Genomic DNA, 27,418 nt, shown 5'->3' with positions numbered 1-27,418 from the left:
TGAAATGTACCTCACGTCAATGGCTGCAACACAAACAACGAATGATCAATTCCCCCCATGGGGTGTAGCTTTCTTCCTTTTTATATCCAAACATATGATGATGGAAAATTCAGTTTTAACTTCTGAATACAGGAAAAGCTTCAGGCTCATTTAGATATTTATTTGCAAACTCCTGTTATTGAGCTTTTCTTCTCATGACTCGGTCTTCTATGTGCAGGTGTTGCTGCCCAGTGCACCAGAGCTCCAATATTTCTAATAACAGTCACTTAAGATTCACTATGACTGCTAAAAACACCTCCTTGTTGTATAATTGTCTTCTCCAGCTTTGTGGGTGTCAGTTACAGCAAATACATTTCGAATGCTAGGCAGCTTTGTAGAGGAACCCACGACTGCAGAGTGACTCCTCAAATGTCGTCTAAGCTCTAGTTTAAGTTAGTGATCTTTATAAAACTCTTCTGAGCCATCAAATCTCTTGTAGTGCCCAAATCTTTGATCTTCGCCCTTTGCTTACTTCTCTACAAGTATGCAAAACATAAGGAATTCCACCAACCTTAACCTTCTTCTCAGTTAACTTTGGTAACATTTTGCCAACAGTTGCACAAAATTTTACTTATAAAGATTCATGCATATTGGTTCTCTGTTTTAGTTCTCGTTTTTAATGTGTCCAAATATGCATTTTAGGGCCCAGTTCATCTTGATTCAAATTATTTTTAAAGCAGAAAAAAAAACCAAAAACCATTACTGCCATTTGCAGTGCATGACTATGCTTGGCACTTTAATTCCACCTACTCAGAAAAGGCAGGCGGGCAGACAAACTGGCAGGCGGGAGAGTGGATAATGGAGAAATCACTCAGGCATCTTGACACAAACTACCAAAAAATAAATAATAAAAAAAGTATAGATGCTGGAAACTACTGACAGACAGATGCAAAGAGACCATTATCAGAGAGGCAATGCACTGTCAGTGACATGCACACTGACAGGTGATACATCAAAGAGAAGCGGAAGCTTTCAGAAAAGAAGATGCAATCATCAAGCCACAGCTTGATTTTTATGATGGGTCCGTTATCAGCCTCTCACATGCCAAAGATGCGTCTCTCCCTGCTGTCTTGCTTTCATCTTTTCATTGCTTTCTTTCAATAGACTCTCACATTTTATACAAAATTCTGACCACTTGAGAAAACAGCAGAAGCAGAAGTTTAGAAAAGGTTTGAATCATCTAAAGAACTTAAATATTACAAGTAAAGATGTGTAATGCATTCAGGAGTTGCAAACAATTACATGTATTTTTCCCCCAGAAAAACAACAGCAAAAACACAACAGAACAGAAAGTAGGGGTATTTCACATCACTGGAGCAAAATTATTATCAAAAATATGTTATTACTTCTCCTGAGGACCAACTGAGTTGCTGTAATGATGTGATGACTAACATCCACTTGTTGCATGAGTCACCATCCCAACGCCATCTAAAGATGATGACCTCATCTTACTTTGCATAAAACAGTTTTTAGCCATTACACACACACTTAAAATGCAGTGCATAATAATGCACTCAGTAAGGTCAACAATCAGCAGCTATGAAGTGTGTACACTGACGACAGAAGTCAAAGGCAACCTGCAGTCAATAATGGGTAAATACACGCACACATACACATCCAGCATTAAAGTAAAATGATTCATATCATACTTGTACTTATTTAGTCTATTTCAGAGTGCCTTTGCTGAGATGGTCTGGCTCATGACTCACCGGTGTTAAGGACGGTGGCTCACACCATGAGCATGAATGTGTCTGTTGATTCATGTGAAAGTTGTGTGTTCAGAGGGATGTAATTATTTTTGTTGAGAAGTTCTTAAATAATCATATATATTACTTTTAATTATAATATTAATGGATCTGGTTTCAGTTTAACTGGTGAATCTAAATTGCCCATGGTTGTCCGTCTCTCTGTGATAGCCCTGCATCAGGGTAAGAACATTCAATGACTGGTGAGTCAACAACATTGCTTCATGGTCAGCACTCTATTTGCTCAAAACAGACCATTTGCATTAGTGCTGATGCCACACATCCCATCTATTATACTTTTTATTATCCGAATCTGTAAAATTTACTATTAGCTATATTTAAAAATGATATACTAAATCCTCAAACTTAGTGGAGTTAAAGGATAAAATAGAACAGATTTGAAAATATAAAGAAAAGTAAAGAAAATGTACTTTCTGCAGTTACTTAACGTGTCATTTTACAATGTGACAAATTCACACATTCAATAGAAAAAGAAAAAAGGTCAATTAATGAAGTCATAAGAAACTGTTTCAGATGAACTAATGTTGATTAATGTTGAAAAAATGTTTTCTTTATTATCTCACTTGCATTTTTTAAAGCTTGCTAAAAATATTGCGCGTTTTTTTTTCTTTGCAGCCTATTTTTTATAAAAAATGTTGCTTTAGAACAGCCCACCTGCAGCGTATGTGCAAACACTGATGTAAGACACACAGTCTGCTGCCTGCGTTTATCTCCCCTGGTTCCTTAACAGTCGTCACATCTGTTGAGCATCGTTATCAGGTTGCTGTTGTACATTTTGCGTACATATGTGTGTGTCCGTAACACAATTATCTACTTGGAAAGATAACGCTGCCTGATAATCACACTAAAATGTCAATTTAAGATTGATAAACCGACTGTTGAGCATGTCCCATTTACCTATAAAGCTGCTATCAAAACAACTGACCACAGATTAAAATATGCCTTCCAGTGCAACTGCAAACTACCGAAGACAACCACATAAAGGTGTGTTGACTGGCTCAGTATTATTGGAGTGAGAGGTCAGACAGTAAATCAGCTATTACACTTCTAGTTCCATTAAGAATTAGAAAGGTCACAATGACATGAAATGACTTTAAATCAAAAGGGAACTGGTTAAAAAAAACAAAAACAAAAAACGCTTTAAGCATTCAGCATCTTTGTAGTAAAGCTGCACTGAGCATGTGTTTTAGGACCTGATATCTTATGCACTGCGATCACTGCTCAAAACAGTGAGTGGGCGCATACATGGGCACGCATCACATCTCAGGTCATTTGTGGCAAATGTTCTTCACATGCCTCAGGACGTTCTACAACTCTGCATTGACAGTCTGACTGTGGGGGACAAATTCATGGTGCATGGCTCTATCAGTGGTGAAAAAACAATTAACATGCTTGTGATCACACTTTATGATCTGATGAGCCGCCTTCAGGCTTTGATACTGTGGGATTTTCCATTGTAAATTCCCTTTCGGTTCTGTTGTAGCTATATATAAAATATATAAAAATTTCCCACTTGCCCTGTGGGTGGTCTTTATCCTTCAAGCTTGAGGGTCCTGCACAGTATCTTTGATGTTTATAGGGCTGCACTTTTCTGGGCAGAGATGTCATTCCTGGAATCTGCTTGAGCGACTTACCCATTTTGGGGGTCACTACTCCAAGTACTCTGATTATCAAGGGTAGCACTATTGCTTTTACCGTCCACATCTTTTCTGGCTCCCTTCTCGGGTTTCTCGAGTATCTTTTGTTCCTTCTTCCTCTTGTTGCTATCACTTCGTGTAACTACCTCTGCTACTACAGTCTTCTTCCTCTGCTTGTCCACCACTACTATGTCTGGATCTTAACTCGTTATTCTCAACCACCCTATTATCCCATTTTGACCATGGGGCTTCCTGGCCATACTTATCATACATGTTCCTGTACACTATGCTGGCCACTTGGTTATGCCCTGCCTGCTTGCATTGTACACACTGCTGTTACAGTATGTGCTGGATTGTCCCTGAGACCATCTCAGATTTGCCTAATCAATATTTATGCCATTTTTTTTGTTTTATAGATGTTTTTCTAAAACACATTTCTGTTTTTCGTTTACAACTATCAGAATTAAAAAATGACTAAAGTTTTCATCCATCTACTATTATTATTTTTATCAACTTCTACTGGAGTATTTCTTTATTCTAGTAGCTGTACTTCTACTTCAGAATGTGTGCTTTTTCCAAGTCTGAATACCACATAAAAGAACAGTCGTTATCATTCTCAGCCCATGGGAAGTGAGGAAAATAGGCAGGCGTGCTGACCTGAGTGACTTTTGGAAGGGCCAAATTATTATTGCCAAGTGACTCGACCAGAAGCAACGCAATCCTTTCAGTAACAGTGAATACCTACCAATCACAGTCTGAGCCGGGGAAAAAAAAATCTAACCAGGATATTTGCTTTGACATGGTATGTGCTGAAACAAGTCTGAGCCATGGCAGCAACTTAAAATAATCATGTACTGTTCAGGCCTCTGCATCGTGGTAAGACTCCTCGCTTTTAAGACACGAATAAGACTTGGTTTCAGTGCATTTCATTCAAGGTCCTGCTTTAAAATATAGATATTTCTGACATTTCACAGACGAAATGACTAAAGCACAGAGAAATATTCTAATCCCTATTAATCATTACATTTCATCCTCATTATGTAACATATTCATGCTCATTGATACGTTTTGTTCCTGTGCCAAGATGACAACATAATTTACAGCTGATTCAAATCCTCTGTAACACCACTGACCTTCTCTCTCAGCTCTCTGTGCTGCCGCTGCCTCTGTCATATCTCTGTGCTTTCTGCATTGGCAGGAGGAACACACCCATCTTCACTGTCACGTAAATGCACACACTTTAACAGACAATCCTCAGCACTACCTTCATAATAAGACTAGACTTCTTTGAATTATTCAACATCTGCTCTGTTCACAGATGAAAAAAGATAAATTATAAATAAATTGCTGCTGATGACTAATTCAGTAAAATTAACTGGGCAATTCCCATGAGATAAATGAAGGTAAATGGACACAGTGTAAGATAATGACTATACCAGCTTTTGTAAGAAATCCTTCAATTACAAAAATGTCTCCATTATCCACATTAACTTAGATAAAAGTGAGCCTACCTCTCGTTGTCTTTATAACAATAGTAGGAAGTCTCTGCAGTTTGCCTGCATCATAGACCCCACCCCCATATGTTGCACATATTAAGTACTACCACAAATAACATCAGCGGAAAGTGAAATATGAATCAATGTTGTTCCCTGGTGAATGTGCGAATCACGCCTGCTGCACTTAAAAATGGAAGCTTGATGTTTACATACTTCTCCGTCATCAGTGAGGTATGAAAATCCTGACACACGTGAGTCTGAGGTTCATTAGTACAAATGAGAAAGTGCCAGGTGACTTCTGTAGGCAAGCGGAAAAGATAGTGGAGGAGGATATTAGAGAACATTTACAGATAAGAATAATGATTAGTATACAGTAAGGGGCAGGTGGCTCCACGGTGTACTGGTTTACATATTTGCGTAACAAGCGAGAGATCCTCCTTGAGCATCCGCCATAAACACCAGCCAAATCAAACATGCAGAGCCACCCGCTTCGGCCACGCCCTGTCAATAAGGAAGCGGTTGAAAGCAGCTTTACGAAGGCAAAGACAGTACTTTGTGTTTTAGTTATTTTGAAGTATAGTAAATGCATTATGTAACATGGTGTGTTATTTAACCCCCCCACCAAAAACACAACCTATTATTCATTTCATTCTTTTATCCAGCTCAGAAAGAGGTTGGTTTTCTATGACTCACAAAAAAACATGGTTGACTCTCTTACACGCACACCACTAGACAAGAGCATTAAAGTGTTTACCAGGACAGGGCTACTGCAACGATATTTGTGCATCCCATAACGCAGTGATAACCATGGACTCATCCATTGTAGCCGAAGAGCATGAATTAATCTTGCCTAGAGTTGCACTGCACTGATAAAAGGTCTTAAGTACAATACAGACTACAAGCAGGAAGACATTAATTAGTATTCAAGATGTGATCCATGTCTCTTAAATGTGTCAGGGACATTTTATAGACCACTCCTAGACAGAGCGCTACTAGAACACTGGAGAACTGAGACTGTGTTGTGATATTTCATCTGTTCTGGGCTGTAGTCTGTGGTCAGTTGTAACTGATTTAATCCTCAGAAATAAAGATATTTATTAGGGCTGTGCCATATCATAAAGTCCACGATAATACTGGTATAATTAAAATACCAGTATTATATGGGGTAGCTGTAGCTCAAGAGGTAGAGCAGGTCATACACTAATTGGAAGGTTAGTGGTTTGATCCTTGACTGCTCCAGTCTGCATGCCAAATACATACATACATAGAAAAAACTGCTTCTTTAAAGTGCTTTAAGTGCTCCAGCAGAGCAGAAAAATGTGATGTTAGAACCAGCTGATTTATGTTTTAACCTTGTTGTGAAGCACTTTCGTGTACCTTCAGTTTCAAAAGTGCTATATAAATAAAGTTGTATTGTATTGTACAAAAATCTGTGTGCATACACAATAATGACCAAGCCCAGCTATGTCTGAGAGCGAGAGCTGGGTGTCAGTCTCCAATGGCAATTTACTAGCTATAAAGGAGGTTACTTTAAAAACCTCCAGCAAAGCAACATTCTTTGCAACTGTTCATTACTTAAAGGAAAAAAGGCACACCAGCAACTACAATAAGGCTACAAAGGCACAAGAAGAAGGGATGCTAGCAGCTGGTGATGTGATACCCCAAAAGTCAACAAATAACTCATTGAGTATTGCTAGAGCATTTGCCAGCTGTGGTCACAATCAAGTGTGTGGGGATGGAGAGGGGGGATCCAAATGACATTTGACATTAACTTTGTCACTATTAAACTAAAGCATTAAGCTGTATATAATGCGTCACTAATACTGCAATATAACCTTCCAGCTGCTGGCACCTCAGTAGATTCACACTTCAAATTAGGTAATATGACATCAGTGACAGCAGCTCACTTATAGATGCTGATGCCTGCAAGTTGCAATCTCCAATAAGGACGCTTTAAATATAAATCATCAATTATATAATTATTGCAAGTTTCTTTGAAATATAGTGACATAAGGCCATATGACCAACCCCCAGAGTTAAAATGATCTGTTCCTAGCTCACTGGGCAACTTTCAGTATACTGGTTAGCCCACATGCCAGTACGAGATGAGCCCCCTGGAAATTTTGTTCAGAGATCAGACATATGCATATCAGTCGGTAAGGATGATTCATAAATTCACACACACTGTAAAGCACAATTTGCAGATCACCACAAACTGAAAAAGAAACATTAATTTTAAGCCCATTGAATGAGAAAACGTTAGTCAGGAGTTATAGGCAATATAGGTCTTATGACATATTTTTTTAAGACATTTTCTTAAAAATGACAATTTCACTGATCAGGTGTTTCCGCTCAGTATGTTTAACCCTTTTTGTCTAATTCTAGCACCGTAAGTGCAAGGGGATAAGAGAAACATAGTCCAAACAATGGCCGCTGAACCTGTGTTCTTCCCACACATATTACTGTCACACTGAGTCAACATATAGCTTTAAATATTGAGATAATAATGAATTCTTCAACTGGGCTCTGGCTGTTCGGAGAATGTGAGGGAGGACAGAAACACAAGCACACAGTTACAGAAGAACAGGTTAGGTAATACAACATTAAACTATATCCATATAAACTTCATATAAACATCCCATATCTCATTTCACTACTATAGAAATACATGCTGAAAAATGAAACTACTGCCCAGCCGAGGCGAAATCTGTGGTTGCATAAGAGATCTATCACTTTGGGTGCAGCAGACATAACTGACAGCTGAGAGCAGCTCCCTTGTCTCTTACTAGAGGTGAGAAGTGATGCTCTTCTCTCAACCACTCTGTCAAATGAAGGACTGAAGTATTCCTTCTCTCTGTTGTCCTTAAATGAAATACATTGTGAAAAAGAAGCAGCAGGAAAGGTTGTTTTTCCAAGTACAGGCATAAAAGGAAGGTTTGTTGGAGTAATGGCTTCTTTTTGAGCATTTTGTGTTTCTTTTTCTCTCTGGCATCATTTCCCTTTGTTTCTTCATTCAGACAACATTTCTTATCTAAGCTATAAATACATTTTGTTAACTTTTGTTTTCTTTCTCTAGCTTTTATAATTTCCACTTATCCCCCAGCTGGTCGCAGCAGATGGTTGCCCATTCTTGAGCCCGATAAGGCAGTGGGCTCTTCCGGTTAAAAGAGTTTTTCCTTCCCACAGTTGCCAAGTCCTTGCTCATAGTGGATTATCTGAATGTTGGGGATCTCTCTCTAATATTGTAGGGATTTTACCTTGCAATATAAAGCTCCTTGAGGCAACTGTTGTTGTAAATTGGCATTATAAAAATAAAACTGAATTAAATTCAGATAAATTCCCTGTTGCTATTTGGAACTGTGGGATTGAGTTAAACCTGAAAAAAATGCATCCCTTCAGGCTCCAGCATTTAAAAGGATAAACAAAACATTATTTTTTAGCAAGAATATGCATGAAATGCCAAACGGGATGCCAGTGAGGGAAGTGACAGGAAAATGAAGGAAAACTTAATGTATGATGGATGTGAACAATTACAGTTGATATTGGTTTCTCAGTGCATGAAAATCTCATTGCAACAGACAGAGACGTACAGGCTGACATGCTAAATACTGTTTGGTGATAGATTGATGGACTTAATACTAATACAGGTAGTTTATGCTCACTTCTGTTATCCTTGTGCACAGTGCATGCTTTCTTCTGCACTTTGGTGTTGTGCACCTCCTAATATTGGCATATTACATGCACATGGCCATTCTAGTTGGGCTCAAGTCACAACCAAGAGGAGCTTCACATGCTTTTCAGCGATATAACAATGCAGGACAGTAGATTTTCACAGATGGCGCAGAGGGAGATTGATAAGAGAGTTGAAAAAGATGAGACGTCTCCAGAAGAATTTGAAACAAAAACCTTGCTGTTTTTTTGTTTGTCCATTGTTTTGACTTTTTGTAATAATATTCCAGTTATTATGCTGTGATTTTTTTCCTTAGTTGCTTTGCCTCTTGTTAGGTAGACTGTTTAATTTGGCAGATTTTAATGTCAAATGCCCTTTCTGATGCGACACCAAAATTTCTCACAGGATCAAACCAGGAATCATTTGCTTGTTAGGCAAATGTGTAAATCACAAACATACACTATATTGTAAAAGCTGTCACTCACCCATTCCAGTCATTCTAGTAACTTCCGTGGCCACAGGTGTATAAAAACAAGCACCTAGGCATGCACACTGGTTCTACAAACATTTGTGAAAGAATGTGTCACTCAGCAGTACTGTGTTAGAAAGCCATTGTGTAACAAGTCCAATCGTGAAATTTCTCATTGAGAAATTTATAAATATTCCACACAGTCAACTGTTAGTGGCATTGTAACAAAGTGGAATCGATAGGAAACAATAGCAACTCAGTGAGGAAGTGGTAGAGCGGGGGTCAGGGGATGCTGATGCGCAGTCAATCATTACAGACCTCCAAACGTCATGTGACCTCCAGGTTAGCTCAAGAACAGTGTGTAGAGAGCTTCATGGAAAGGGTTTCTATGGCTGAGCAGCTGTGTCCAAACCTTACGTCATAAAATACACTGCAAAATGTCAGATGCAGTGCTAGAAAGCATGCCGGCACTGGACTCTAGAGCAGCGGAGACGTATTCTCTGAAGTGGCAAATAACGCGTCTCTGTCTGGCCATCTGATGGACGAGTCTGAGTTTGGAGGTTGCCAGGAGAACTGTGCTGTCTCACTGCATTGTGCCAAATGTAAAGATTGATGCAGGGGGGATTGTGGTGCGGTCGTGTTTCAGGAGTTCATCTTAGCCTCTTAGTTCAAGTGAAAGGAACTCCTATGCTTCAGCATACCACGACATTTTGGAAAATTTCATGCTCCCAACTTTGTGCTAACAGTTCGGGGATGAGCTCTTCCTGTTCCAACATGACTTCGCACCAGTGCACAAAGCAAGGTCCATAAAGACATGAATGAATGAGTTTAGTTTGAAAGAACTTGAGTGGCCTTTACAGTTTAGTCCTAACCACAACCTGATAGAAGACTTCCCAGAAGAGTTGAAGCTGTTTCAGCAAAGGGTGGGCTGACATCAGACAGTAGACAAAAACTTTTAGCAACACAGTGTATGAAAGTAAAATATCAAAATTTATTTTGTGTGATTTCTGAAAACAATAATTTAATATCTGTCATAATTTATTTTTGCTTGGGTAACAAGTCATTTACACACACTAATACCTGCAAAGTCCCGATCCATTAGCACTTGTATTAACTGTCAACGCACTGACTCTGAAGATGATCACTTGTCCCACTTTTATGCAAATTTTCAATTTCAATTGAACTATAACAAGAGACAGTTCATTACCCTGAAAACTGAACTTCTCTGGTTAAAATTTTAGTTCCTAAAAACTTTTACATGTGCAAAACAGTGATGTGAAAGTAGAAACGCATTTGAAAGACAGAATTACGCATTTCTGGATCCAGTGATACATCTGCGACACAAACATTTCTTGGTGTGATTCATTAGGCAGCTAGAGACTTGAATTCACCCTATTAACCTGGTAGGGTTGATATCATATCATTGCCATGAGTGTGAAATAGAGAGCTATGTCTGCTTCCCATTTGTGTTATGACAGTAAGCAAGGTACGGTCTAACCTTTCACTCTTATCTGTAATTTAATCCTTTATAAGCATCCTGCATGGATTTTTGAAGCGAAACACACACTGCAAATTCCTTGTAGCTTGACAAGATTTATTGTCTTAATTTTAGCCAGATTATCTTGTCCATCTTGTTTTGAACATTACAAGCTAGTTTCCAGTCTCATGTGTTAGATGATTAGACTTGTTTCAAGTATATATTACTTTTTTTCCTTATTTAGTCTGTATATCTAAAAATGAACCATTTTACATTTATTTCAAGCAAAAATAGCTTTTAGATAGAGTGTAAAACAAAAATTATCTCAAAATAAGAAACATTCACCTTTTTCCTTGAAATAAGAAAGTCACTCATTGGAAGGTATTTATTTCAGGTTTTTAAAGAAAGGACATCTTCAAGGTTATATTTTGTCATAACATAGACACTGTTTCTGAAATTGACTGGGTAATATGACGTAAAATCAAGTAGGTCTTCAACATCAGTCAGTTCAGTTGCTTGGGCAAGGTTGGGAATTGCAATTTCATAGGCAAGAAAGTCTTTGTTGAAACCCAAGGTTTCATACACCTGGTATTCAAAACAATAAAGTACACTATTAACAATAAAAATGTTTTTTACAAGTCCAAAGATAGGGTTTAAACCATTTGCTGAAATGAGTATAAGAGACCTGTCACAGATGTATTTGTTTCCATGTAAAATAAGCCACTTTACTCTAACGGCATGATGTATAGCATCTTCAATCCCCAAAAACTCTACAACCTTTGATTGCAAATGGTCCATATTAGCAACCTCTGATACAGGACCTAGTTCTTTCTCATTTACAAATATCGGATGCTCAGTTCCTGCTTCACTTTGGCAACACTCCAGCAGCTGATTATGGTTTACAAGAGACTTGCACACATTCTTAAAGTTTAATTTGGATGACCATTGTTTAAAAAAACTGTGTTTAGACTCGAATCTCATGCACATATGACGTATTACAGGTCCCAGGGCAATAATTTGAGAGGGAAGATGCAGCATGTAATGTTGCTTTGGTATTACATTTTTTTCTGGGATTAGTTGCCTGAATTGTTTAAGATGATCTTCTATCATTTTTTTTAGTTTGGACACAGTTTGTAAAGACACAACTGGGGCAAAAAGTATTTTAACAATTTCAATTAAATCCAAAATAAACTGGATAAAGGGATTTTTCTCTACAACACTGTACAATAAGAATGGCAAAATCTTGATCAATATAAGCATTTGTCCAGAGGATTGTTTGAGTCTGTTGTCACTTGAAGCTAAAGTAGCAATACTAATTGGTGAAGGCTTGTCACGTATGTCCACTGATGAAAAAGGAAAGTTCTGCATGGCAGAATTAAACAAGTCCAAATCCAAATTTCCAGATAAAACAAGGTATTTCAACACACACTTAATTTCCATTGGTGCCACTCCTTCAAGAATTACATGCATAATATCCTGTAGCATCTGCTCTATGAGATTAAAACCTGGGAAATCAACTAATTTGCTTTGTCTATTTATGCCAAAAGTCGTTTTGAGCGAGGATTTCAAAAATTCGGTAGTTGCCCTTTCTATTTCAATGCACTGCCTAATGTGTCCGTCCAATGTCTGTCTGGTGAAACTATGTTCATTGAAATTTTCTTGCATTTCATCAAAAGTACACTCACAATGACGACATTTGCTATACACAAAACCAACTCCTTCCTTAAATCCTGCAAGCTCATGCTGGGCAAGAGTGTCTCCACACACAGCAACAACTGCTCCGTTTAAATAAAATTCCCCATTGACAGTGTTAATCATAACACCATCGTACAGTAACTTCAAGTCCTCATTGATTCTCCGCAGTATTATATCTACCCCCCACTCATCTATGTCCCTAGACTTTGCGATTGCGAGAAGTCTGATGGAAGCCAACTTTGATCTAAACTTAGGGTCTATGTTGCCTAAGGTGTAATAAAACATTAGTAGTTTATTTACACTCGCACGTGACCCTAGGGGGTTACACATTTCTATCTCATCAGAATAGAGTATCAGTTGTAAAGCAGAGTTCTTCTTTGAAAACAGTGGGTGGGTTTTGAAAATAATTCCATCATTAATGCCATACAAAAAACTGGCGTTGGGGCAACTCTGAGGTCCAGCACTGAGCATGTCAAATAGTCTTGAATTGGATAATAGCTGTTTCAAACTTTCAATCAAAGGAATGTAGTAGAAAGACTTGTTTTTGATTGCAAGAACTCTCGATTCTCCCTTTTTAACTCTACAGGCATAATTGGAAATGATGATCTCCTCAGGTGTGACAGGGTTGAAATGCATCTGTGTTACACGGTCCTGTAGGTTTGAAGCTGCACATATGGGAAAGGGATCCTGAAAGTTGTCCAGTGTTGAAAGAACTTCTTGTTGTAAAGGTCCATTGCTGTCAGGTTGCCTTTCAAGGATGGTCTTTATTTTTCCCCTCAAGGACGTCAGAAGAGCTGTTTGATACTGTTGGACACCAAGGACAATGTTGTTGACACTCCTCTGATGGGGGAAAAAAAACACATCAGAGACATGAAAGCGTAAATAGAAAATATAACAGAAGCAAAATGCAACTCTATTTCTTTAGCTCAAATTAATGAGCCACTGAATGTTGTAATTTACCAGTGGAGCAGTAGAAGAAGAAATCAGCCAATAATTGGCATTGTTTTGCATGACATGCCACATGCATGACTCACGTGGCACAAACACATTGCACCGAGCAAGATGGAGGAGCATGAAAGGTTACAACAGAAAAAGTGAACAAATGATTACCTCATTTATTTTTTTTATGTAATTCTACTTCATTTGTCTTTTATGCCTAAAAGTGAACACATTTTACACTGTTAAGCCTATTTTAAACTGTTGAGTGTGCCCAGAGTTACATACATTGCAGTGAACTGCACAACTCTTGTGCTTAACTTCTTCGTAATGTACATTTGTTCTTAATAACTTATATAGGTGAAAGTAATAGCTGAATAAAACCAGCGATGAAAAACAATCAATTAATTGCAAAGATAGTGGACAGATTATGAAAAAAAAATTATTAGTTGCAGCCTTACATTGAACCAGACTTATTAACAAGTTAACAATGACACCCCCATAATATCAGATGAAGCAGTACCTGTGATAGGTGGCATTGCTTCCGCACACCAATAGCAAATGCAGCTGCACATCTGGCAAGATCAACAGTTTCTCTTTTACCCTACAGGACAAAAAGAAAAACAATTGTGTAAGAAAAATGACTCACTCAGAATGTGTTTCAAATTCCACCAGATGCAAAACAAAACAAAGAAATATTCCAAACTGTTGTACATTTTTGCTATTAAAAGATTCATACTACAATGGATAGCTAATGAAGCTGCAAATGTTATGAACAATTTAAGAGTTATTTAATGAAACTTAACCAATCTTTATGGAATCTACTCTGAAGTTAACTGAAAGAAAAATTTGAAAGCTGCTTGGTTCATGGAGCATCTAACAACAATCAAGGCAGGTACACAACACTGGTAAATAAGTTTATTTATTATGTTTAAGTATGGTAACTAAGCCTACATTGTTGTGCAAGCCTGAATTTCAGCGGATTCATGCATTTGAAATTCAGCACTGGCCTTCATACCTATTAAAATATTCTAATCAAGTAGTTTATCTTAGAAAACACATAACTTTAAAACTATAATTTTCACTTGAACTGAGTACATTTTCTCTAGTTAGGCTTTACTACGGTTTTACTAAAGCTGAATTGGGGTAACTGTGCTTGGTTAAGGTTAAACAACACACATACATTTAAAAATTCGCGCGCGTACACACAGAAACACATAAAGTACATTACCTGATTCTGACGAGGTGTTTGAAGCTCAGCCGCGTCTTGCTCCATCACGTTCTGACTTTCCTGTCGCTCCTCCTCCAACACCTCCGATGTTACTGGGGGGTCTAGTGGTGGTGGCTCTACTTCAGTGCCATTGCCATTGCTAACAGTTTGTCTGGGTTCGGCAGTATAGTCGGCAAAAATGGCTGTACCAAAATTTTCGCCTCCTAATACATTTGCATCGGATGAAGCTGTCAGCCATCCTGTAGGCGGGTTCCCAGTGGAGATGTATTGTGGATGTGTGCGTCTGAGATGGTGGTAAAACGAGTTGAAAACACGGTAATCCTCGGCGCATCCATCGACTCCACAAATGACACGGAAATCTGGACTGCGACTGTGTGCAGTATTAATGTGACTTAAGAGAGACTTCAATGTTAACGCCACAAAGACGAAGCAAATCACACACCTCCAACAGGCCATTGTATTAGACTAAAGTCAAGCAAAAAATATGTTGCAGTGTGGAGCTGTTCCCTCGGGTCCTCTTAATCAGCGGTCTCCAACCTTTTTTGCGCCACGGACTGGTTTATGCCCGACAATATTTTCACGGACCGGCCTTTAAGGTGTCGCGGATAAATGAGGGAGGGGCTAATAATCGGCTCAGTCATTTTTAATGATCGTTGAAAGCCCAGATCGTAATCGTGATTAAAATTCGATTAATTGAGCAGCCCTAGTACAAACCACTAAATTGTATATAGAAGCAAAAATTGAGATGTGCACCCCCTTCGTGTTCCATGTTAGTTGTTACCCAACTCCGTTTGAATTTGGAGTCACAGTAATCTTCTGCACCTGAGCATTGAAAGAAAAACTGTGAGAGAAAACTTCGTCAAGAAAGAGAGGTAAGCAATTTTAATTTTTCGAATGTAAGTAGTGTGTAGTCTAATCACTGTTTTAAAGTCAAGCGGACAGAATAATAAATTTAATTTGAGCGCGGGAAGGAGTAATGTAGCATGCTAACGGATGCTAGCGTTAGCTTAGCAGCCCTCGCATGTGGTTCAGAGAACATTATTTAGTGAAGTATCTACTGTAATGTTGTGAGAATTCCTAGCTATGCTATTTATAAGGGGCAGTATTAGCCGTTTGTATTAACTTAAGTTAATAGGCACACTGAGAATTTCTTTCAATTAGCAAGAGAGCTAATTAACCACATTCAGGGTTTTCCAATTGGCTTTGACTGATTTACTAGCTGCTTGAATTCCCTCACAAGGTGTGGGTTTAAATTAATATTTTGATATTAATTGGATTTATTAAAGTGGGCTCAAAACAGTGTTATTCAGGAATCAGGCTGGTTGGTAAAACAAGTAGCGCTGTGTATCGATTCAAAATTGAAACAGAAGATGGCAGCACTGTATGTGCAAGGATGCCAGCTGCCGTTAAACCCCGAAGAAGAAGAAGAAGCTGTATCCCAGAATTCATAGCGCGGCCTAGCTCAGTTTCCAAAAATGGCGGCAGCTAGTTAGTTTTAAAATTTCTCTTATTACTCTTTCTAGGTCACAAAATAAACGTTTAACATATTTTCAGGCGAGAATGTAGCTGTGTAAACTTCAAATATCTGGACAGTTTATCAAGACACCACATATTTTCAAAAGCGCTCCGACGTTTTCGGAGACGTCTGTTACCCACTAGCTCGATAGCTAGCCGGGGTTTAACGCTCACTAGAGCCGTGAGAACACCGGACTCCGGGCGAACCATTTTCAAAACCACCGCCGTCTTTCACTACTCAGGTGAACATGATATATAAGTCACTTAAATAACTTAAAAATGTTATTGTTTGGCTTTTTTCAGTATTTTATTTGTTCCTGAGTAAATCGGTTTGGCTGAGATTAAAGTTATAGTTTTTACACAGCTGAATAAACGTCAAGCAGACAGCTGATTATCAGAAGTGTGAGATGCTGGAGAATATACTCCGGTGTCCTTTTATATTTTAGATAGCAATGAGCAATCTGCAAATTTCTTTAAAATGTAATAAACTATCATCTTGCCTTTATTTTTAGTTAGCACATACCTTAAACATTTAAAGCTATAAGCTAATGATCGTTATGTAAGAGCAGATACTGCTGGTGCAATAAGCTGTACATTTTACGTCCAATGGATGCATGATCTGGCAGCCCTAGTCAGCATAATCTTATTGATGAAATTCAATGACACAAATCTGGGTGAGTAAAAGTTCACCGGGCAATATTGTATAACCCTTTCAGACCTCAGCCGGGCTGTCTGGACATTTCTTTTCTATAACAGCTTTAAAAAGGGTAAAAATGTTGAACAATCAAAACGATTCTTTGACGTGAATCAATTTGATTCTCATGGGACTCAATTAAGATTCAACTTTTCAAATGTTTTTAACATAACACTAATTGTAAACATTTGTCTTGCAGGTGACTGAGCAATGGAGAAGCTGGATGATGTAACAGTATCTGTCCTTAAAGGTTATATTTGATAATATATTTGTGTGTGTGTGTGTGTGTATATATGTGTATATATATATATATATATAAAAAACACCCAGCACGCCCCTGCGGGCGGTTTATCCTTCAAGCTCGGGTCCTCTACCAGAGGCCTGGGAGCTTGAGGGTCCTGCGCAGTATCTTAGCTGTTCCCAGGACTGCGCTCTTCTGGACAGAGATCTCCGATGTTGTTCCCGGGATCTGCTGGAGCCACTCGCCTAGCTTGGGAGTCACCGCACCTAGTGCTCCGATTACCACGGGGACCACCGTTACCTTCACCCTCCACATCCTCTCGAGCTCTTCTCTGAGCCCTTGGTATTTCTCCAGCTTCTCGTGTTCCTTCTTCCTGATATTGCTGTCATTCGGAACCGCTACATCGATCACTACGGCCGTCTTCTTCTGTTTGTCTACCACCACTATGTCCGGTTGGTTAGCCACCACCATTTTGTCCGTCTGTATCTGGAAGTCCCACAGGATCTTAGCTCGGTCATTCTCCACCACCCTTGGGGGCATCTCCCATTTTGACCTCGGGACTTCCAGGTTATACTCGGCACAGATGTTCCTGTACACTATGCCGGCCACTTGGTTATGGCGTTCCATGTATGCCTTGCCTGCTAGCATCTTGCAACCTGCTGTTATGTGCTGGATTGTCTCTGGGGCATCTTTACACAGCCTGCACCTGGGGCCTTGCCTGGTGTGATAGACCCCAGCCTCTATGGATCTTGTACTCAGAGCTTGTTCTTGTGCTGCCATGATTAGTGCCTCTGTGCTGTCTTTCAGTCCAGCTTTGTCCAGCCACTGGTAGGATTTCTGGATATCAGCCACCTCCTCTATCTGCCGGTGGTACATACCGTGCAGGGGCCTGTCCTTCCATGATGGTTCCTCGTTTCCCTCCTCTTTCTTGGGTTTCTGCTGCCTGAGGTATTCACTGAGCACTTGGTCAGTTGGGGCCATCTTCCCAATGTATTCTTGGATGAATAGGATGAGGGACCTATGGATTCTTCGGTATATATATATATATATATATATATATATATATATATATATATATATATATATATATATATATATATATATATATTAAAAAAACAGTTATGTTTGTGCAGTTATGTGCTTGCACAGTTTAACTGGTGTTTGTCTTTTTGTTAGCTGCAAGCATTGACGAGCGCATGCTTTTAACATTGACCCGTGATGATCTGAGGGACCTTTTTTCTGGGCCTGAGCACTTTCTCAGAAGAAAACATGTGTGGTCAATAATTCATCCTGAGGTATTATGTAAAAAATATTTAGTTCAACTAATCTCCAGAAAGTATGCTTTTATTTTAGCAGTACTTGACATTTTTATTTTTTCACCCTAAACCAGGAAGACCATCCGCTACCACAGAAACCTGAAACAACTTCTTCACCCAGGGTAGTTGCAACAGGCCCTCCAACTGCTGATGCTAATGTAAGCCAGCTGAAAACCTTGCAGCTCCCCAGTCCTCCGGAATATGTTCTGTACACCGACAGTGAGTTGGAGCAATGCCGAAAGAGTTACCTGGAGTTGGCCTGCTCCGGCAGGGAACAGGCATGCGTCATGTCAAAAGAACTGAGATGCAGATTGGTGAGAAATACAATCACAAGTATGGTGTCCCTTTTGAGAGCAAGCCAAGGCCAAATGGAGCGATACCCCTCTAAGACCGAAATCACTGCAATGGCTAAAAAAGTTGTGGAATATTATCCTATGCTGCAGGATAATGATGCAAGCGTAAAACACGTAAGTTCTTGTATTTGTGTCTCATATATAAATCATTTTGTTTTGTTCAGGGGGCATGATATATATGTATTTTCACCAGGAGAGCATTAATGCCAAGTTACAAAAAAGGCTGCAAAATATGAAAACCCCAGTAAAAAGGCAAGGACCAACACCGGAGAGGGGACGGCCCAAGAGAAGGCTCACTGACCTCTACCCAAGGGATGAAGAAGCTGATGATGAAGATGCTGATCGCAGTTCTTCCAGTGGTGCATCTACTCTGTTATCACCTGTCAGAAATTCTGACAATGCCTCCACTTCATGTGAGTACTAGTAATTTTGTAAAATGGTTATCAACACACAGCCAGTAGTAGCTAATGTTTTGTGGAAGTCTACTTCAGTAACAATGAAAAACCAAAATGCTCTTGTACTTCTCTCTATCTTAGCTGACAAGGATAGTCGGCAAATACAAGCAAGACATTACAAAACATTACAAGAAATGTGTAAGAAGGCAAAACCAAACCAAGAAGATGTGTCCCAGCTATTAGACCTCGAGTTTGAAGCCAGAAGATCCTTCATTGACTCAGACACCATGAAAGAGGAGAACAGAGCTTGCCTCATCTTGGATGCATATCCATGCTTTAAAGAATTGCATCATGTAAGTTTTTGGAAGAGTTAATAAATAATCACTTTAATTTCAAATATATTTGGTGTGGTAGTAAAGTTATTTTGATTTTATTTGTCTACTTATTTTTTTAAACCTATTGTAGGCGTTGGGTGAGCTTAGCAGAATTTTGGATCCCCACAACAACAAGTTCATCAGTCAAGTAAAACTGAGATGGGAAGAATTCTGCTCCAGGGTAGAGTTCTACGGTGTGTCAAAGAAGGCAATGAATCCACCAATGACCATGGACAAAAGTAAGTTTTACCATTTGAATACAAAGTTCTCATCCTTTAAAATTTATGTTTATGAAGGTTTGTTTCTGCTTTGTCCAGCTGAAGCCCACCTTGCACTGATGAAGGCTCTTCCAACCCTCTTTCCCACACCTGCCCATCCACCAAAGAAGATGGGGAATGCTTCTGAAGCATTTCTACATGTCCTGAAGGTAAGTTTTATAAAATTTGCTTATAAAGATCTACAGAAAATTTGGCAAACAAAATATTTCGGTCAAACATGACTCAAAAATGCTTTTTCAGTTTCAGCCGAAAGACTTAAATCTATAATTTATTGTTTTCATTAATTTATAACGTATTTAATGTACACGAGTGTGGTCACATAAGGAGTCGCTTGATAAACCATAAGTCAAAACTACTATAAAATGTGTGTAACCAACAAAGAACAAGATAATGACATCTCCAACGTTATGACCAATTCCCAGCAAAAAAAACATACAATTAACATAAGATGTTGACTGTCATGTCTTTTGTGTCTTGCAGCCTACAGAAGATCCAGATGCTGTCCTCCAGAAACGAAGCTTGTCATGTCCAGTAGTGATGTTCGATGGCTGCAAGTGTGTCATTGCTGTTGGTAATTTACCAGTTACAACATTTGACAAAGAAAAAATTGGTGAGGCTATGATATATGTGATGGCATACTTTTATGCACTCCATCTGACTTACCCCAAATGCGTGGCAACCCTGCTGTCTGTCATTCAGACAGAAGTTCTCCAGGATGCCATTCATGAGCATGACACTACATCATCTTACAGAAAAGCCCTGGCAGAATGGCATGCATTTATTGGAAAGTAGTGTGTAAATTTCAGATAAGATTAGGAGAGGGCACTTCTGTTTTGTTTTTGTTTGTTTTTTCAATCTGGGTCTTATTTCTAAAATGGAAAATGTTCATTTACTCACCCAGACAAGTTTTGTGGTATTTGGTGTCATTCGGAAGAAATTTGAATCTTTGTGGTCTTCCTATGTCACTCGTCAATTTTAATGGGGCAATGGCGAAACCTCTAAGGCTGTTGAAATGTTGAAACCACTTAAACAAACTCATAATGTTGGACCTGTACTGTTCAATTGTATCTTTATTATCTGCAGGTTATTGTTAAAGTGGACAAATAAAGATGGACACTTTTACTCTGTTTCAGTTTTGTTTTGTCCTTAATCAGCAATATAATCTTAAAGTAGTGTTTAGCTAAATTTAAAAAGAAGAAATTTCTTAAAAATGATTTAATGTACTAGTTTTTAGATTATTTGCCTTGATTTGTTTGTTAGAATAAGTGTTTTATGCCTATTTTCAGATTTAATTTCTTCAACATTTTACTTAGAACAAGTGGTTAAAGCTTATTTTAGGTTTCAAGCCATGATTGGTTGCCTGGAATAAGTATAAAAGACTTATTTTTAGCTTTATTATCTTTATTTGTGGCCTACAATCAGTGGTTAAAGCTTATTTTAAGTTTCAATTGTTCTAATTTGTTGCCTGTAATAAGTGTAAAAGACTTATTTTTAGCTTTATTATCTTATTTGTGGCCTACAATCAGTGGTTAAAGCTTATTTTAAGTTTCAATTGTTCTAATTTGTTGCCTGTAATAAGTGTAAAAGACTTATTTTTAGCTTTATTTTCTTTATTTGTGGCCTACAATCAGTGGTTAAAGCTTATTTTAAGTTTCAATTGTTCTAATTTGTTGCCTGTAATAAGTGTAAAAGACTTATTTTTAGCTTTATTATCTTATTTGTGGCCTACAATAAGTGGTTAAAGCTTATTTTAAGTTTCAATGTTCTGATTTGTTCCCTGGAATGAGTGTAAAATACTTATTTTTAGCTTTATTTAAATCTAGATATTGTTCTTATTTCAAGAAATCTTATTAAGAAAAAAACACTTACCCCATGGGCAGATAATTTCACTTGTTTTAAGCAAATCTTCACCAAAAATAAGTGTATTTTTCTAGTATTAAGGAGGTGGGTTTTTGCAGTGCAAATGCAGAGATGCAGCACATTTTGCATTCACACTCACTGTATCTTAAGCCAAACTGTGTACTAGTGCAACTCTAATCCCGAGAACATGTTGAGGTTTAAATGAGATGAGAATGCAATAAACAAGAGGGGAAAGGAAAACATTGCGTCTTGCTGGAGAGCTTTGAAGTGAGAACTGGATCAAATCCCCATACGAAGCAAATTGCCTCTCTTTCCCACCAACTAAAGGGGATCAAAACTGTCTGTCCTAAAAATAAGAATCACTCCCCATCCTTCTTCCTTTCTCTGTGTATTCTCCATGGGAAGACAAACACCACAGACCTTCAAGTTTTCCCTCCAACTCAACAAAGTCCTGGTCTTTCTCTTAAAAACAAACAGATAAGCTGCTCACTGTTGTCACTGTTTAAACAAGTTCACATTCATGTTTACATAGATATCCGTGTCCAGTTTTAAGAGATTATGTAATTATAATCATTCGGTGATCTGTTTTAAACGTAAATTTTTAAAAACCCCAACAAAATATAATAAGAGAAATAGAACTGCAGACGATCCTCGTGAGTCCTGGGCGATCTGTTTCAAGAACTGAACTGCTTAACGTGAAACCATGTAGAAGACAAAGGGAGCTTTGACGAGAGATCATTATTCACGTAATACAGCTCTGTGCTACACTGCGATTAAATAATAAGTCAATAAGGCAAAAGAGCTGAGTAAGTGCTAAACTTTATGCGTCCGGTTCTTTTTCCTCCATTAGCATTAAATGTAGCAGACAGAGGCCTCCTCTGTACTTGGAGAGGCCTAAATGTGCATCAGCATTACGGTGCTATAAGTGTCATAAGAGACATTGCATAAGTAAATAATTCAACCGCTCACCCACCCACAAACTCGTCCAGCCCACACGGGACTATACAATGGTTGGATATTTAGTTTACCACACACAGGGACACACACAAACATAAATTACTAGACTGCTGTACATTTATGTAATATTATAATCCTGTTCCCCCAAAAAAGTTGGGAAGCCGTGCAACCTGTGACATAAACAGAATTGCATTTAAACCCTGTCGGTGATTTTACAAAGCAAGCTAAAACTAAAAAGCTTTAATTTTAGAGAAATAAGAGATTAAACACATAATACAGACTGAAAGCAACACAGCTGCTACAAGTAGATCAGCAGTGTGTGCACATGCTTATAATAAAAAAGTGCTTACAGTAGTATAGTATTGATGACACTACTTTCTGGGGAAAGTGCTTACAGTATATAAATTTGTGTCTTTCTATGGTAAAGAATTTGTAGATGTAGTGATGACTTGCAGTCACATTAATCACATCTCAATTCTCCGACAAATTTCAGTTTACTCTTTAAACTGGGGCGATTGTGGCTCAAGAGTTGGGAGTTCGCCTTGTAATCGGAAGGTTGCCGGTTCGAGCCCCGGCTTGGACAGTTTCAGTCGTTGTGTCCTTGGGCAAGACGCTTCACCCATTGCCTACTGGTGGTGGTTAGAGGGCCCGGTGGCGCCAGTGTCCGGCAGCCTCGCCTCTGTCAGTGCGTCCCAGGGTGGCTGTGGCTACAATGTAGCTTGCCATCACCAGTGTGTGAATGGGTGGATGACTGGATGTGTAAAGTGCTTTGGGGTACATTTAACACAACGGCAAACCTTACCAAACTTTCCTACAACTGCTTTTTGTACCCAGCCATGTTGCTGAACTATCGCCAGTGAACCTAATTAGTCAAAAACAAGCAAAAAATATCTCAGCATGAACATGTAAAGATTTATTTTTACGTTATTCTCGGTTACATGTGGAGTTTGAACTGATTTGCAGTCACTCATCATGGGCATGAATGTTCTTCTTGACAGAAATGGTAGGGGCAATTTCAATCAATTGGTTTCTCATCACAGTCCTGGATTTTTAGCGTAGTCCACAAATTCAGTTTCTGTAGGGTTGAGGTCAGAGCTTTAGGATGGCCATTCAATAATCTTATTGATCGTCTCAAGTTTCAACTGTCTAGCTGTTGATTTGAAGTGAAATTGAAGAATTTGGAGGTAGTTCTCTTTTTTCGTTATTCCATACACCTTGTGCAATGATCCAGTGCCACCACCTTGCTTGACAGCTGGCGAAAGCCTCACTTTTATCATCTTTTAAACATACATCTCGTCATTGTGACCAAAAGTAAAGCTAGAATTCTCCTTCTTAGCTCTTCACTGAGTTGCTTGGACTTTCCCATTGTTCTGAGTACATCAGTCCAATAAATTCTGTCAAACAAATCCTTTTATGCTGGCAAAGAGAACCTACCAGTTGCAGTCAATCATGATCACGATGATGTTAATAAGCCTGGGCCTTGTCAAGTTAAAAAATGTTTTATTGCCTTCAGCATCAATTAGTAAGTGTGTGTATTTAAGCCTGTATGTATACTTTAAAATGTGTGTGGAGAAGAGAAAAGCCCCCCCAAAATTTCAAATTGCACACCCAATTCTTGTTTTTTTAAAAAGTAATTAAAGATGTGTGCTGCATAATTATTGCATCCTGGAAAAAGAACAGTTCAAATCTTTTAAAAGCACCCAAAATTATTACAACAATCATTCTGATAACAAGTAAACTGACCACAACTGTATCTGTCTGATTCTATCAAGAAAAGGAATATACAGCAAAAAGATATAGCTGTTTCTACTTTTATTTTAATCTATGTGCATCAAACGGAACAAAGCATTTTATGACTTAATGATTAAAAGTAGCACATTTTTGCAAATATGATTCTCAGTATCACCTAAGTGAACACCTGTTTCTGTCACATGCATAGACATCTGAATGTGATCAAATGAAGACATGGATAAATTTCTCTATAGTTGCCCATGTGGGACCATGAAACTGGCACATGATAGGCACTGTGATTGCCCAGGGAGACTAAAAAACTAAAGCATGTCGAACTAATTTAAGAAATCAATATCTTATCTTGTGAGACATCTCACACAGGAGATAGTCAGAGTTCTGGGACATGTAAAGTGACTAAATAGCTTTAAAAAGAAAATCCCATTAGAATATGGCCCCATTTAGAAACAACACAATCTGAAAGTGTGTATGAAAGTGCATGTGTGCAGGGAATTGGTTTATGTTTGTTTTTGTTTGGCTCTCGTGATTTAAACTCACCCTAAAGTCGATGCCCACAGTGGAGATGAAGCTGCCGGCCAGGAAAGCGCCGTCTTTGAATCGGACCAGAAGACAGGTTTTCCCCACACCAGAATCTCCAACCAGCATCACCTGCACAGGTATTCCAGCAGGAGTGAGTTAGAGGCATGCGAGGGATATGATCCCCCCCCCCCCAAAAAAAAGTAAATGCCAGAAATAACTGAAATAATTAGCATGAACAGGAGGGAGCTGTTGCTCATTTGTTTAATTAACTATCAGCGTCTGATTGTTTGTCATCGCCGCATCTGAATCATTCGGCTAAATCAGTCCTGGTATTCTGGTGCTTGGCCACGGAAGAAGGTGTACGTGGATGAATGTGTGACTCCTTGCTGCGGCCAGTTGATGTCCTTAAAGCCTTTCTGTAAGTGCATGATGTATTCGTACGCGGCTAACTTTATTGCAGAAAAGCGAGCTGTACATTTCTCTTTTTATTCAGAGCTGTGATTAGGTTAAAGGTTTTATGTGATTACTATTATCAGTTTAGCTGAGGCACTTTGGGACCTGGAGTATGGAAATTAAAAGCGCCTCCTGGGTCCGTAGAGAGGAAGCAGAGAGGACACGAAAGAACCAGGAAGGAGAATAAAAAAAAAAAAGGAGTTGCTCCCACTTCTTTTTATCTTTAAAAATCTTGTTTCTTTTATGACCCCTCCCTCAGAAGCTTCACCCATATTCAGACCTTTGAAGGAGTGTGTAAGAGAAGGTGCTTGGATTCTCTGTCTCTCTTATATTTAATGTGATTATTGACCAGAGAGAGCCATAATACATGGAACATGGCAAAATGCCCGACAAATGACACTTTTTAGAGCACGATCAGATATAGGTACAGTGCAATCTCTCAAAAGCCTGCTGCTAACCTTGAATCTACAGGTTGGACTATAATCCAGTGCTGAATTATCAAAAGAAATCAAAAGAGAAGGATTAGAGAGAATTTCGAAAGCACTTGTCAGAGCTGTAGGAAATCAGTGTGGCAGCATATGATGCTACTGAAGAAAAGCCAGGCAGTAGAGATTTTCACCAGTAGAAATCTGAGCCCAAACTGAAACAGGTTAATCCAACCTTTTGAAAATATGGAAGTAGAAGCCCTTCATTTAAGTGGCTTACATGGAACAATCCATTCTTTCAAATGGAAAAAAAGCAACACAAAGCCATCTCTCCTCTCACATCAAACAGCTGCTTCAAAAACACGGAGTAGGTGGCAAGGGCCCCTTGAAGCTACGCTGGGAGTACACACAGGGAATCTGTGGGTGTAAATCTGTGTTTGTGTTGAGGTGAAGTGGCAGCTCACACCCAGTACCCTCACACTAGGTTGTGTATACCAACAACTCATCCTGCTTCTGAGGAAAACGTGCTATTAACCGGTTGCACGGAAGGAGCAAATAATTTGTTGGTTGGCTGTTGTAGTGCGATGCGCCCCTTCTCCGGGTTATCGATTGTTTATTGACACAGCTGCTATCGCGGGTTCGCTGCTGTTTAAATGATAAAGGTGGTGGTAAAACGGAAGACAATGAAAGCTGGGCAGGACAACGGCAGCAGCAGGGATAAAGTAGACTACAATCGGGTTTATCGTGCCTAAAATACACACACATACACAAAAGCATGCATATCATTTGCTCGATATTTAGTTTTTGACCTTCGTAGGTGTGTTGTTTCCCAAATTATACCCCACCGCACCCTTTCATGTTTTCATGCAAAGTCCTCCAACACAGTCGACTTTTGCGTGACTTGGGTTGACTGAGTAACATCGGTGGACACCTTTACCTTGAAAGCGATGTCATAAAACTCGCTGCTGTTGCTGATGGACGGTCTGCTGGGATGGACTACACCATTCATCTGAACGATGCCCGGGCTTCCTCTCGCAGATTTCCCGGTCCCTTTCCCGGAGGGGCTGCCCGCGGACGGGCTGCTGGTCGCTGCTTTGCCTTTGACTGCCTTCTTGCGAGACATGTCTCAAGATTTTATAGTTTGTTTGTTTCTTTAAAAAAAAAAACTATTCTCAACAGACACAAACAAACAAAAAGCAAATCTAACCGGAATCTGCGCAAGGTAGGGCTGAAAAGTTGGAGCAGCGAAGAAGTTAAATCAGGTGATTTTTTTTCACCTGTGCGTTAAACGCATGTTCCTCGACACCTTTCCACTCAAAGTAGGAGTGAATTTGTCGCAAATCGCTGTCGCTTCCGTTGTTGATCTGCCGCTTCCTGCTCTTGATAGGTTGCTCTTTCCAGGACAGCAGCTTCAGCACTGCGCGTAGTAACGGCAAAGCCGAAGGGGGCAGAGCTGAAGTCGATTTAGAGAGGAGGGGGGATTTTCAGGTTTAAACACAATCACGTGACTTCCAAACGCATAACCTCCAATCGACGGGGTCAGGGGCGCTCTCCGTGGTCCTGAAAAAGAAGAGAAGGAACAACAACAACAAAAATAAAAAATAAAAAAATAAAATATCAGCGGCACAGCTTTGCTACAGATTTGTGTGCAAGGAATTCTTCCACCTAAAAACGAAGTTTTGCGTTCAATGAAACCTTGATATTTGCAGGACTTTGGGTCAGTGTGTGCTAAAGTACAGAGCATTCAGATATTTCTCTGTCAGCAGTCTGATTTTTATGTAATAAAGGTGATATGTTGTAAAGCCTCATAATAATTTGCATTATACTTTAAAACAGAACTGCTTTTAAAGCAGCTAGTTTTGCTTTTTTAGTA

At 39.0% G+C, this 27,418-nt stretch overlaps 2 protein-coding genes across 3 annotated transcripts in view; one reads left to right on the top strand and one right to left on the bottom strand.

Moving 5' to 3' along the window:
• LOC113020724 (ras-related protein Rab-26-like) overlaps positions 1–27,072 on the bottom strand; it is a 69,941-nt gene extending 42,869 nt beyond the window's left edge. The window contains exons 1-2 of the mRNA XM_026164927.1: positions 26,483–27,072; positions 24,686–24,796 (exon numbers count right to left, since the gene is read on the bottom strand). Of these exons, the coding sequence (XP_026020712.1) occupies positions 24,686–24,796; positions 26,483–26,668 (297 nt within the window). The 5' untranslated portion in view covers positions 26,669–27,072. The remainder of the gene's footprint in view (positions 1–24,685; positions 24,797–26,482) is intronic.
• LOC113020723 (uncharacterized) lies at positions 15,076–20,709 on the top strand. Of its 2 annotated transcripts, XM_026164926.1 has the most exons (9): positions 15,076–15,288; positions 16,825–16,875; positions 18,043–18,161; positions 18,257–18,649; positions 18,729–18,948; positions 19,072–19,283; positions 19,396–19,543; positions 19,622–19,731; positions 20,063–20,709. In XM_026164926.1, exons 2-9 carry the CDS (start codon positions 16,836–16,838, stop codon positions 20,372–20,374), a joined length of 1,554 nt encoding a protein of 517 aa, XP_026020711.1. In that variant the 5' UTR covers positions 15,076–15,288; positions 16,825–16,835; the 3' UTR covers positions 20,375–20,709. The 2 variants fall into 2 exon arrangements, with proteins under 2 accessions (XP_026020711.1, XP_026020710.1); XM_026164925.1 differs by lacking the exon at positions 15,076–15,288 and having other exon boundaries at positions 16,423–16,875.
• Positions 27,073–27,418: the final 346 nt, after the last annotated feature.

Source organism: Astatotilapia calliptera, chromosome 4 (genome assembly GCF_900246225.1).
Source record: "Astatotilapia calliptera chromosome 4, fAstCal1.2, whole genome shotgun sequence".
Classification (NCBI taxonomy): domain Eukaryota; kingdom Metazoa; phylum Chordata; class Actinopteri; order Cichliformes; family Cichlidae; genus Astatotilapia; species Astatotilapia calliptera.
The sequence above is the reverse complement of the archived record's forward strand: the minus strand, read 5'-3'. Positions and strand labels throughout refer to the sequence as shown.

Bases quoted from the DNA above. Each gene is read 5' to 3' on its own strand.
- LOC113020723 (XM_026164926.1), top strand. From the start codon at position 16,836: ATGGAGAAGCTGGATGATGTAACAGTATCTGTCCTTAAAG. The intron at 16,876-18,042 runs GTTATATTTGAT...TCTTTTTGTTAG, and splicing joins AACAGTATCTGTCCTTAAAG to CTGCAAGCATTGACGAGCGC. The intron at 18,650-18,728 runs GTAAGTTCTTGT...TATTTTCACCAG, and splicing joins ATGATGCAAGCGTAAAACAC to GAGAGCATTAATGCCAAGTT.